We start from the raw sequence: 14459 nt of genomic DNA, 5'->3' as shown, positions 1-14459 counted from the left end.
TTAATATAGAATAGGCTATATTGTTTTGCTACCTCACATTCTGTTTTTTTGTTGTTTAGAGACAGGGTCTCCCTATGTGGCTCAGGTTGGTTTCACACCCCTGGCCTCAAGAGAGCCTCCCACCTCAGCCTCCTAAGTAGCCGGGATTATAGGTATGAGCCACTGCACCCTGATGCCTCACATTCCTACCCTCAAATTCATTTAGGGTATAAGCTCTCACTTCAAAATGAGGCCAAAACAAAATATTTCATGCAATCTAAAAAGAATCAATTTGTGTTTAACTATGTTCGTCATCATCGTCCCTAGCTGGGCAATTATACCATCGTGGTACATATGCACTGATATAAACAATTAATACTAAGTAGTAAATAGTACTTGCCATCATGTATTGCTATGCAGCAATTTAGTATGTGTAATTTTACTCTTAAAACGTGTAAAAACTAAGGAACAAATTTACTATAGATTACTTTTAAAAGAATATGTCCCAAAGAATTTGTCCCATAATAATCTGAAACAGGAGGAGATGCCTGTGTTTCACCATCATGAATTATAAATACTAGCATAAACTTTTATTTTATTGTCCCTAAACTGTGAATATAACTTTCAAGAACTGTATTAGTTGCAAAGAGAACAAATTATTCAAACTAGCTAAAGCTGGATATATTTTGTGCAAAAATGCTCCAAATACTCTTATCTAGTAGTTACAGAACCCAAAGGAGCAAGACAACAAAGCCAGTCATACGACAATGCTCATCATTTTACTTACTCCCTTTTGGTTTCACTATTTGTATTACTATATCATTAAAACATTTAAAAATGTTCAAGTGCACATTTACGCTTTAGAGCAAAACAGTACCTCTGAGGAACACATCTAATTTGATAAGGAGAGTCAATATAAAGAAATTTTCTCTCTAAGGGAATGTGTAAGGACCCCTCTCCAAGCATTAAGAACACCTGTACTTCCGCCACTCAAGATTGTTAACGTCAACAGGGTCAATTTAATATGCTAAGCATTGCTCTAGCCTCAGTAGCATCAAAGCTCTACAAAGAGCAAGCACATCCTCCTCAGCCTCAACGTTAACGATCCTGGGAAGGTGGATACCAGTTACCACCACTTTGTACAGGCGCTGAGGCTCAGAAGGGTTCACTCACGTTCTCAAGGTCACTGGGTTATTAGGATGAAAAGCCAGGCCTCAAACCCAGGCAAGTGTGACTCCAGACAACTACGACCTACCAGTTCCCCCACTGGGCTGATAGAGGATGTGTGTCTATTGTAACATTACATGGAAATAATTATTCAATTTACACCCTCACCCCATTTTTTAGGAGTTTGAGGATTCCAAATAAAAGCAAACTGCAATCTTGATAGTGTCAGGGTCCCACTATAAATGGAATGGCTATGCTTCTTCGCCTACGACACTCTAAGTTTACACCTGTTGTCCCAGCATAATTATCACTAGCAACTCCCTCCCCTCACCAAAATGCCTTCATTTAGACAATAAATTATATAGCTACCTTAACTATGAAAGGGAGATATAAACCTTAAGCATCCAACACAGTTTCCTACCTGTAGTTTTTCTCCACTAACCTAAGGTGAGCCGTGCCATCTGTGCCATGGCTCCCTGAGAGACTTCTGTTGCACCCCTGGTCCCACCAAGAGCCCAGGATGGCTATGCTCTAATAAAAACATCAAGATGTCTGATTGCTAAAGTGCATTACACTGACCACCAGGGGGGAGTATGTAGGGTGAATGAAGGAGACATATGTTCTAGCTCTGTGTACAAGCTCAAAGAGACAAACACATTTGTTTTATTTTCTTTGAAGCTTTCAAAATGTAAACTCCAGGGTTTTCTCCAGTGCTAACACCACTCAATACAGCTATTTTCTTCCTTCACTAGAGAGTCACACTTTCCTTCTACACTAACTTCAAAACATAAAGCAGAGGGAATTCACTCCAAACCCACAGGACAGGTCATGTTATCTAGGTCTACTCCAATTCTCCCAAGTTCCAGAAAAAAAGCCTCCATTTAATAAGGCAGACCAGATCATGCTACACCCACTTTCACACTGGTCTGATTCTTTGTCAGTTGTAAGATGCAAAGGCAGGAGGAGTAAGCAGAAACCCCAGCTTCTGTGTGCTCCCCTCCCTCCAGGGCTAAAGTCAGTCTGACAGAATGGTTTCTAGTAAAAGTAGGACTGGGTACTATAGTAATGGGGAAGCTAAGCTGTCAAAAGGGATATGTTTTTGTTCAAGTACTCATTTCTTTCTACCTTGACCTTGTTTCCAGTCAATACCCGTGGCAATCCATTCCACATTGCTGCTACATTAATTAACCGGTGAATATCCTTTTTTGGAGGGGAACTTAGCCTTCAACAATCACCTACTGTCTAGCAAATCAAATCAACACTTCCTAATCTAGTAATCACTCTCACATCCATCTGCCAGATAATCTAACTATATAGACTAAAGGCAGCACTTAAACTGGATCTTGGACTCCAACCAAACTGGTGTTTCATGGCCCAAGTCCTCACAAGATTGAATCGGCTCATTTCTGCCCTATGCCCTTCTTATTCCTTCCCCTAGAAAAGATCCACTGTTGCTCTTAATGTAGAACACATATTACAAAGGGAGAAAAAACACTAATGATTCACTAATATAGAATTAAATTTTAGAAAATTTAGAAAACCCCTATCCTGTAATAAATGCTAACTCTCACGATGGTAAGAATATATTTAAAACAATTCTAAAGTAGAAAAACAAGTTATTTGAAAAACTGCCATAAATGTCTTAGAGAAGACAGCATATTAATATTCAGTTACATACAGATGCTCCTTGACTTATGATGGAGTTACATCCCAATAAACCCACTGCAAACTGAAAATATCATGAGTTGAAAATGCACTTAATACCCCAATAAACCCACTGTAAAGAAATCATAAATCAAACCGGTGTAATTCACGGACCATCTGTACACAGCATGAAGGGTTTTCTTGGCATAGCAGTTGTGTTTAAAAACCAGTGCGAGCCAGAACTGTTAGAAATGCTGTATAAGATTCTGAGAGGTCACTTACTTGCCCAGCTGTGTCTACAAGCTGAAGATGATATTCTTGTCCATTTACTGTGATCAACTTTGTGAAAGCTACAGAGAAAAAGGGAATTAAATATTAGTTAAAAAAATTAACTCTAGACCACCTGAAGTTTGAACAGTAACAACCAATCAAGCACAGTCCTTAAAAGTCTCAAAAAAGGTCCCACAAAACAAAAAGGAACAAACCTCTTGAGTTGTATGGATTCTCTCCTAATTCCATTATTTAACTGAGAGACACTAGCTGACTGACTGTATAAAATCAAGCACAGCTAAGCCTTAAATCTTTTCCAAAGAAACTGAAACTAGGCAACAATTCACAGCCTATAAAAATAATCTGAATGTTCTGTGGCAAGTCCTTCCTCTTATGAAAAAGTCAAATACATTACATAAAGAATGAGATTTAGAATGAATCAAAAACACATTTTTCTGTTAATTTACAGAAATCTTTTGTCAGAGCCCAAAGAGCTAATATTAAGAAGGGCTAACAACTTTTAGTCCATAAAAAGATTAACAATTTTATTGATAGGTAAAACAGCAAGGAAACAGATGTTGTGTTGAAGCCATCATTCCAACACTTAGCTTAAGGATCCAAGCAATTTGTCACAACTTCTTTTTCCTACCAAAGGAGGAAGAAAAAAAACAAATCAGACACAAAAAACTTCCAGAAAAGTTAATTCAGAATTCTAGAGAGACAGACTTCAAGCAAATACAGACAAAAAGGGAAAGAATTACTAACAGTGACAGAATATAAAATAACTATCTGGAACTCTGACAAGGAAGTGGAACAAATGTCTTCTGCATTCCCAGCTGCAGCCACCCTGACTCATGAGGAGTCCTCCAATCTCCTGGCTGGCCACCCTGTGTTTAGAACCAAGCAGCACAGTCTACCCCCTTGCACAGCTGAGAGAGGACCCACTATGTCCACAGCCAAAAGGCAAAGCAAAAACAGACAAATGGAAATTATGTGAGAAAACTCTAAGTGACAGGGAGGACAGACAGATCTTATCTGAAGTATATGAGTTCCATGGGAAAGAAAAGATGGCTGAAAGAAAAGCAATAATCAAAGAGAATCACACTAGCATATTTTTCTAATGCAAGCAAGGATGACAGAAGTCAGGGAGGAAAGATTACCGAACAGTCTGTGTAAGCCAACAGCCACGCTTTATAGTACTCTTGTACCCTTTCTTGAAATTATCACTTTGAGGAAATAAACCAGATGAAAATGGAATCAGAATATTTCAAGGTGGAGAATACCCAATATAACCTGTTTCACTAATTCTAAGAAAAAAGTCTAAGGTATTTTTTCACACTGTAACCTTTCTGAGCTTGGGAGGAATCTTGCATCGAGGGCGCTTTCAATCACTGTCAGCCAGGGGGCAGTCACGATGTAGCTGTGTGAAATCTTTTAGGTAAAATCAAAAAGTACATTTTAGATGTGATGAAAAAAGAAACACTGGTGAGCAATAAAACCAGTGACCTTCAATTAGAATGAAGTAACTACAGTTATGAAGTACCATGTAATTATTATGACAAGATTATTGAAACAAAACGTCATCCATTCATGCACGCATTTATTTAAGAACTATTTGCTGAGTGATTATCATCACCAGTAGCACGGTTGTAGCTGCTGGGGCTGGTGTAGTCTCTGACACTCAGTGAGCCTGGATCCCAGTGAGGGAAGGTGGGTAGACACACACATGCACCCCACCAAATCAGGCGTTTCTTTGGGTGAACGGCATCCAAGCAGAGGTTAAACAGCAAGTGTGTCAAAGCTGCTGCAGCTGAGAAAAGAACAGTAGGCAGGTTGGAGAGGAGGCAAAAGGCCTTATAAAACTTTGGATTTTTATTCTGAAAGTGATGGAAACCAAGGAAATATCACTCTGGCTATGCTGTGAATAACAGACAAAAATGGACACAGGGATATTAGGCCAGAGCCACAATGGAGGGACCAGTGTGGTTACTATCATCATCTATAGCAGATGATGCCAGCTGGATTAGAGGAGCAGATACTCTGGATGTGCTTTTTGGCCAAACCAAAAGGATTTTCTGATTGGAAGAGGGGTATGAGAGAATGAAGTGTCAGGAGCCAAAAGCTTCTGGCTTAAGCAACAAGATGAATAGAGTTGCCGTGTACAAATATAGGAAAGACCAGGGGAAGAACACTTGGAGTTTGGAGAGGAAGGGAATCAGAGTTGAGTTTTTGGTATGTCAAGTTTGTGAGGCCTCTTAAATATTCAAGGGGAAATGAGGGCAGTTAAATAAAAAAGCCTACAGCTCAGGAGAGAGACTGGGAATACACATTGTGAGTCAACAGCAAATTGAGGAGAGGGGAAGATCATTAGAGAGCAAGGGCACAGAAAGGGCCCGAGCCTTGGACACCCTACAATGCCACATCAAAAATGCAGAGTATTCAGCCAGAGACTGGGAAGTGTTGGCCAGTGCAAAAGAAATAAAGTATTAATAAAAGTTTGAGTACATCTTTACACATAAAAAGAGGCCAGGCTCGGTGGCTCACGCCTGTAATCCTAGCACTCTGGGAGGCTGAGGCGGGTGGATTGTTTGAGCTCAGGAGTTCAAGATCAGCCTGAGCAAGAGCAAGACCCCGTCTCTACTAAAAATAAATTATCTGAACAACTAAAAATATATATAGAAAAAATTAGCCGGGCATGGTGGTGCATGCCTGTAGTCCCAGCTACTCAGGAGGCTGAGGCAGGAGGATGGCTTGAGCCCAGGAGTTTGCGGTTGCTGTGAGCTAGGCTGACGCCACGGCACTCTAGCTCAGGCAACACAGTGAGACTCTGCCAAAAACAAACAAACAAACAAAAACTACACATAAAAATATAAACCGTCCTACATATAGCAATAAAATGAAAGACCTTCCATCTTGTCATGGGAAAACGGACTCTTTGTGTTATGACAGAAAAAACCAAAGTATAATATAATGAGAGAGATGACAGAGGAGGAAGGAATTCTACTCTGCCCTCTCACTCCCACCTCACACAGAAGTGAAAAGCTGGTCTTCTTACACTGTCTCCCTTGAGCCATCTCTTCCCATCATTTTTAATCACTGCAGAAATGAATGCATTTCCAATCTAAAATCCTGAAATTCTCCTAAGTAGACTAATAGCTGTGTACTAGTAAAAGCTACCGATAAGCAAGGTAATAAAGGTTTCTAAAATCTGGTATTCACAAAGTAAGATTTATGTTACTAAAGTGTGGTGAGGCAATCCTTGATAATGGTGCAAAATTGGAACTTCCCAATTTTCTGAAAGGAGCTTCATCACTCATCAACAGTGCTACCTTGAGATGGCAGAAGTTGTAAATTGCTGCTATTCTTGCTTTTAGATTATAAACTATCACAAATTTAGTTTCATCGTATTTGGGTTATTAAGTATGAAATGTCCAATTTCCTTAAATACTAAGTTTGACAGTTACTACCTCGGACATTTCACTTTACACTTATTTTTATTGTGAAGGTATATCCTCAGTCTTTCAAATGCATGTTTTGGCTTGTGATTATCTTTCAAAAATTTTTTTAGAGCAATTTTCGTGAAACCATGGATAAGTCAAAAATTCATGTTATTTTCGAATTATGAGGTCCATCATGGAACCAATGCAGCGCAGACAGCTCAAAATAGCAACAAAGTGTTTAGGGAGTGACTAATAAATGCACAGCACATTGATGGTTTGAGAAGTTCCATTCTGGTGATTTTAATCTTGACTATAAGCCACGTGGGTGACCTGAGATCAAGGTGAATAATGATTAGCTGAAAGCTATAGTGGAAGCGGATCCATCTCAACCTACACATGAATCAGCAGCAAGGTGTGATGTTACTATTTCAACAATACTGGACCATGTGAAACAAATCACCAAAGTAAAGAAGCTGGACAGATGGGTTCCACATGAATTAAACAAGCTGACACAGAGAAATCGTCTCGAAGCTTGCCTTTTTTTGCTGTCATGATATAAAGGAGAACCATTTCTACACCGTATTGTTACCTCTGATGAAAAATGGATTCTTTCTGACAATTGCCAAGTGTTCTGCACAATGGTTGGCTAAAGATGAAGTGCCAAAATGAGACACAGTCCAAAACGGAATATCCATCAAAAAACTCTAATGGTGTCTAATATCAATTTATTTTATATTGAGTTGTCAGATTAACATGACAGTAAATAATAAAGCACATTTGCTTAAACAATATTTCTGGTCTAACAAAGTGCCCAAGCTAGAAAATGTGTGGTTTTATTGATGTTATTCTCCTATACCCCTACTGTTAAAGATGATACAGTCCCAGAATTTTTGCTTTTACAGTGACACTTCATAGAAATGTGCCACTACTGTATGTTTGCTATAAACAAACAGCCTGTTCTATCTTATAAAAGTAAATATAAAATAATTATGGAATTATTTCCAGATCTACAGAGCACTATAATTTTTAAAATCAAAAACCGTCCACTTCCCAACCTCATAGGATGTAAAAAAGAATAAAAACAAAACAGAACTGTCCACTTATGTTGTTAGCAACAAGTTCATAACCATTTCCTTTCTTTCTAATTCACTGAAATCACTGAACAATGTTTTTCTATTAATACCAAATAGTGGGGGAAAGGGTGGGATAAAGGCTTTGCCCTGTGTTAGACTATCAGAAGTACATAGAATATAATGTCTAACCATGCGTCATGAACTTTTAATGGATACATATAATCAGACATTCATTTCTACTCTTGCCTACGGATTTTAATAAACAAATACTATGAATTCATTTTTGAGATTGAAAAGTCTTTATTATTCAACATTAAGATAGGAAGAAGTTTAAAACATGATTAAAGGTAATGCTGACAGCCTTAAGTAGGGATCATGTCATAGTCTGTCTCTGAGACAGTATCAAGTTACGTAACGTAGTTGGACTTTTTTCTGATCCATTCCTTATGTATAAAGAAAAATTATTGTTACACAATACCATGACTTTCCTTCCAACCAATTTTTTTTTTTTTTAAGAGACAGGGTCTTGCTCTGTCACCCAGGCTTGGAGAGCAGTGGCAAAATCATAGTTCACTGCAGCCTTGAATTCTTGGGCTCAAGCGATTCTCCCTCCTTAGTCATCCGAGTAGCTAGGACTACAGGCATGCCACCATGGCTGGCTAATTTTTAAAAAAAATTTTGTAGTAACAGGGTCTCACTGTGTTGCCCACACTGGTCTCGAACTCCTGACCTCCTGCCATCCTCCCACCTCAGCCTCTCAAAGTGCTGGGATTACAGGCATGAGCCATTGAGCCTAGCCCAATTCATTTTTGAATAGCATAATGATACGCAATTATTTAAAAAAAACAAAACAAAACACTTTAATGGGGAGAATTTACCAAGAAAACTATCTTCTATTATTCCTATAGATAAAATTGTCAAATGAACCTTGCCATCTTAAAGAAAAATAAAATCCTAAAATTGCTATGTGCAGTAAGTATGAAAGGCCAAGATCATGGTTTTCTTCTTATTCCAGCGGACAGACAGCCAAACTTGTTCATCTAGCATTCATATTAATCTGCTCCTCACACTTGCTTACTATTCTATAAATGACTAGACAGGATGCAGTCAGGACTTCTCCGTGCAGATACCCACAGAGGTTACTTTCAGGCATGGGTCTTCCTAGAGTTAGTTTATCAACCAACAGGTTTCCTTCTCTGCCACTAGCACACTGGGACACCAAGGACAAATATTTTAAGCCAGGGGTGGGCAAACTTTTCCTGTAAAGAGCCAGATGCTAAATATTTTAGGCTTTGTAGGCCGTATGGTCTCTGCTGTAACTATTCAACAACTCTGCCACTGTAGAGCAAAAGCAGCCATAGATAAGGTGTAAAGGAATAAGCATGGCTGTGTCCCAATAAAACTTTGTAGATGTTCAAATCTGAATTTCATGTAATTTTCATGTCACAGACATTATTCTTCTTTGGACTTTTAGAAAATATTTAAAAATGTAAAAACCTTTCTTAGGCTATACAAAATCAGGCAGTGCACCTTTCTGGACTACAGGCTATAGTTTGACAACCCCTCTGTTGTAACCCAAAGCATTTAAAATGTTTCTCTTGGAAGCTTCAGGCAGGTAAAGTCTATGAACCTAGTTGTTACCAAGTTTATGAACCTAGCTGTTAAGTCTGCTTCATGCCTAACTGTCTAATATGCCAATCAGATTTTGATGAATCCCACGTTTAAACCTGTATGCTCCCAGTGACAAATCCTAGGTAAGTCTTGGTCTCAAGAATCTGAGAAGACTGGTTTCAGGACCAACTGCAGTTCTAAGCCAAAAACAAGACCAGTTTCAATGGATGAAACAGTTTCACATTCTCTTTAGTGATTCTTAGAATTAAGATTTGTCTCAAAGCTGGGCACCATGTCATGTACCTGTAGTCCCAGCTACTTGGGAGGCTAAAGCAGGAGGATAGCTTCAGCCTAGGAGTTTAAGTCTGTTAACCCTGTTTCTTAAAAAAACAAAGAAAGAAAAAAAGAAAAAAAGAAAAAAAAAAAGAAAAAAGGTTTGTCTCGTGGTCCTAGAATCCTTCAGGAAGATTCTGAAACCATGGATTGAAAATGAACAAAGTAAAGGTTGTGGCTGGTTCTGGTCCTCCCTGCTTTTGTCTGCACATGGCCTGAAATGCCAACAGGCTTTCTGAGCCAAATTCTTTCTAATGCTGCAACTGCTCTCTCCAATGCCAGAATAGGCCATTTCTCTTTCAAGTCTTTAGGACTGAAAAGGCGGCTGTGGAGAAACTGGAGGTGGTGGTGGTGGTGGTGTATTACTGCTTCTGGAAGAGCAAGAAACAAGGGACCTGGAGTGTTTTCACTCTTGTAAGCTTGGAATCCCTAAAAGGGGCTACTACCACTAAGAAGGGGGTAAAAAAAAAATCTATTCTCTATTCCTGTTTTGAAGCTGATTATGGAATATGGATGTTTCAATGCTGGATTGAGTTCATACAGACTTGAACAACAATTTCTAGATGGCAGGGATGTGGACACTGAATGAAAAATCTTTCAGTGTAAAGTGGGAAAAGCTTTTTGGAAGTTTTCTTTGACCCCAATTGGGAATTATATAGACTTTACCCTTTGCAATCAAAGCCTCCATGAATACACAATGGCTATTTGTACACAAAAGGAGGCTTCTCAGTTTTTAAGGACTTGAAAACAATACTCACTGTTTTCTATGGTTGGATCGTAGGAGTCAACAAATTGGCCTTCAACAAACTGAATCGTCAATGAGGATTTCCCTAAAAAAGAGAATAACAACTCAGTATATATTGGCTTAATAAGGTAAAAAATGTTAATTCTACTGCTTTATTTAAAAAAAACCACTCTAATAGATGAAGAAAGTAAAGGTACCGGGGTCAGAAAACATTCCTTTTAATTAGCATTTCAGCAATTTCAAAAAACAAATTTCATTAATTTGATGTGTAAGAGAAGACTTTAAGCAATCAATCGATTACAAATTAAACACTTCTGTGACATTAACAAATACTACTGACCAATAAGCACATGAGCTATTGTTAAAGGTAAACTTTTAAATAATGTCCAAAGTAAGCTAACGTCTACCTGTCCTTGAAATCTAGCCATCTAATTTTAATATGGAAATTAACAAAAATGATTAGTTTCTTCTCGCTCTTTCATATATGACTGCTACAAGTGTTACCAGGTACAGCTTTTAAAAACAGTAATCTGAAAATATATAACAAAACATTTTCTTTTAAAAAAACCCTTGAAGATAGAAATCCTATCTCAATCATTCAGTATCAAAGGCCTAGCAATACCTAGACAATTAAGAAATGTTTTGGGTTTCACAAAATCACCAGTAATAATTGAGCTTGTATGTTAACAAATCAAGAATTAGAGCCCTAACTTCTCATCCCTCTATTTGTTACCTAAAATTTCTACTAGAAGACTTTAGAACAGGGCACATGTCCTATCAAGAAACAGTGAAAACTATAAACTAAAAATATTATAAAATCCTAAATCCCCCACACCAACTGAACCAATGGACCCCAGGAAAACCTTAAAACTGAGTTTCCAGTCAAGCCAGGGAGGTTGGACATGACTGGTTATACTCCCTCCTTTTTAGAATTTAGATACAATTTACTAGCATTAATGTTAAAATAGAAATAATAAGACTGACAAAACAGATTATTTGTGGCAATAAGATACTAAATCGTAAACAAGACCTAAGGCCATGCAAGGCAAAGGTTAAGTCATGACTGCAGGCCATCAATTTTAACAGGTTACTTTGAGTAGGTATATGGTAGCTGGCTCTATGATTAGCAGACTTGCTAATCTTAACTTAAAATATCTGTTCTACTAACGCCAAGGTTTTAGACAAAGCTTTATTCCTTTAATCAATTACAAATTAAGAATCTATGAATCCACCCACAACCTGTAAGCCTCCACTTGAGGATATTCTGTCTTTCAGGGTGCACCAATGTATACCTTCCATGCACTGATTTATGATTTTACACAAAATCCCTGTAGCCCTGAAATGTATAAAACCAAACTGTAATCTGGGCTTTTGAGGTTTGTATATCCCCAGGCCTCAGTCACTCACATTGGCTCAGAATAAACCTCTTTAAATTATTTTACTGTTTGGCTTTTCCGTTAACCGAACACAGTGTAGGTGACTTTATCACTGGGGAAAAAATAAGTGGTCCCTCCCTAATTTCACCCCCAAACTCTTCCTTCTCTCTTACATCCTCAGAACATTAAATACATGCTCTATAAGCTGGCTGTACTCCACTTAACCTCCATCACAAAAGGATGTGCAGTGAGAGCAAAAGAGAAAGTCATGGTAACACCATCATCCACTCCTGGGGTTTAACTTGTGCTTTCCCCTCCTCCAAACCATGGAGTGGTGCACTTCACAGGTGGCACAATGTTTTCACACCAAAGCCATTTCCCATTCACTTAAAAACGCATTGATTAAAAAGCTGGCTTATTAGCTAGGCACAGTGGTGTGCACAAGTAGTTCCAGCTACTTGGGAGGCTGAGGCGGAAGGATCGCCTGAGCCCAGGAGCCAGGATGCACTGAGCTATGATCACGCCTCTGTACTCCAGCCTGGGCAACAGAACGAGACCCTGTCTCTTTAAAAAAAAAAAAAAGGAGGCAAAAAGCTGGCTTAAAAGTAGGAGCTGCTGGGAGACAAGAAAGTCCAGAAGTTGGCAAACCTATTTATTTCTCACCAGCAGCTCAATACATAGTTCAAAATGTCTCTAGAATTACTAAAACCCGAAATCATTCTCTAAAAAGCAGCCTACATGAGCAATTGAAAATTAAATGTCACTCGCTGCTTAAAATCCTCATTACAATTAGAATTCCCAACTTCTGACCACAGCCCACATAATAAATACCAAACCCTTCCTGCTCTGGTAGAGCTACCTCTCTGACCTCAACTGCCAACGCCCCCACCCACCCCTCAGGCTCCAATCATATCCCTTCTGCTCCTGCCAAGTACAAGTCTGCCTTGGCCCCTTTATTCTAGCCAACACCACTTTCCTATCTTTTTTAAAGCTCATTCTGATCTCAGCTTAAATGGTAGGTCTACAGAGAAACCTCCTTCAAGACAACCCTCTGGAAGGCAGCACCCACTCCCTCATAGCCACCCTGTTTCATTTCTTCTTAGTATTTGATGTTATCTGAAACGATCTTCATTTATTGATTACTCCATTCAGACTGGCACAGTGCCCACACACTGCAGACACGCAGATTTCTGAACACATGAATGAAATTAAAGCTCAGACTCTCTGTAGGTCAACCTCATCCATTTAGATACTACAAAAAAACCCTCAAATTTTATACAAATGAAAAGTAAACAGTTCAATAGAAATTAAGACACAACAGTGGCGGGGCGTGGTGGCTCACGCCTGTAATCCTAGCACTCTGGGAGGCCGAGGTGGGTGGATCGCTCGAGGTCAGGAGTTCGAGACCAGCCTGAGCAAGACCTCGTCTCTACTAAAAATAGAAAGAAATTATCTGGACAACTAAAAATATATATAGAAAAAAAATTAGCTGGGCATGGTGGCGCATGCCTGTAGTCCCAGCTACTCAGGAGGCTGAGGCAGTAGGATCGCTTAAGCCCAGGAGTTTGAGGTTGCTGTGAGCTAGGCTGATGCCACAGCACTCACTCTAGCCAGGGCAACAAAGTGAGACTCTGTCTCAAAAAAAAAAAAAAAAAAAAAAAAGACACAACAGTATTTCAGGAACTCCACAAATTTCAATCGGACTGTGTTCAAAAGAAAACATGCTATATGTTAACCCAGAAAGAAGAATTTAACTCAAAATACAGCAAAACTATTTTAGGTAATGAAAATAGCAAGGGGAAAACCCTTTTTTATGTTAACAAAACTGAAAAATTAAAAGGCGTAAGAAAATTCTTATTGAATGCTATTGCTTGAAGCAAAATTAGTTTAATTAGAATGAAAGAAGAGAAAAAGGAACTTAAGGGTTTTTAAAGGGTACTTTTAAGGACTTTCTGGGCTTTGATATCCTTTAACTAATGTAGGTAGACAAAGGTTTGTGGTTTGTTTCTTTTTTTTTGCTTACAAATGGAAATAAAGCGGAATATTTTTTTAATAGAGAAAAAAGAAGGGGATTAAGCAGATTTTGGTAACTTTTTTGGAAGTAGAACTGCACTAAAAATGTCAAAAGAAAGGGGTTAAGGCTGATGCTATATGTGATGAGCTCCCCAAGAGCTGGGAAACTAGTAGGAAACACTGGATGAAACAGTTCTCTATTGGGACCAGCCAAGTCTCAACACCCTGACTTGCAGGAGTGAAAGAGGAGCCCTTAAGTGTTACCATCTGAAATTCAGGAAGCCACATTCAAACTGAAAAGAAAGTGATACATATGAAACAAAGACAGCATGAGATAAAGTACAAAAATGGAGTTACAGATAACAAGTGGACCAGATTTAAAAGATACAATTATTGTTACATATTCAAAGAGTTCCCTATTTGTATCATAAAGGGCATAAATTATTTGACTGGCTAAATTAACATTTAACTGAAGAATATAACTAATCATTTTGACAAAAGCAGACAATGTAATCTAACCACTGTTGCTTTAGCAAGTAGTAAACTAGGATACCAGAATTTAAAAGCTTATTCCTCAAGGCATAAACTGTATTGCTCAATCAGATGGCCCCAAGGAGAGAGTTATAATTCATTAGCAGAGATGGAACTGAAGTAAAACCGGTTTCCCTTAGGTCTCTCCTCCCAGGGATTCTCCCCCTAAGGGGAGAACATTAATTATTTCAATCAAGGGACAGGAAGGCTACATATGCTGACATGACACAGCTGTTTTCTACCATTTCCATTAAACAGAAGAATTATTAGACAACTA

General features: G+C 38.6%; 1 protein-coding gene across 1 annotated transcript in view; it reads right to left on the bottom strand.

Moving 5' to 3' along the window:
• The window catches only part of RHEB (Ras homolog, mTORC1 binding), a 51939-nt gene that overhangs the window by 15297 nt on the left and 22183 nt on the right, over nucleotides 1–14459 (bottom strand). Inside the window, exons 2-3 of the mRNA XM_045564977.1 lie at nucleotides 10276–10347; nucleotides 3073–3140 (exon numbers count right to left, since the gene is read on the bottom strand). Of these exons, the coding sequence (XP_045420933.1) occupies nucleotides 3073–3140; nucleotides 10276–10347 (140 nt within the window). The remainder of the gene's footprint in view (nucleotides 1–3072; nucleotides 3141–10275; nucleotides 10348–14459) is intronic.

The sequence above is a fragment of the Lemur catta genome, chromosome 11 (genome assembly GCF_020740605.2).
Source record: "Lemur catta isolate mLemCat1 chromosome 11, mLemCat1.pri, whole genome shotgun sequence".
Lineage (NCBI taxonomy): Eukaryota > Metazoa > Chordata > Mammalia > Primates > Lemuridae > Lemur > Lemur catta.
Note: the sequence above shows the minus strand (reverse complement) of the source record. Positions and strands in the feature narration are given on the sequence as shown.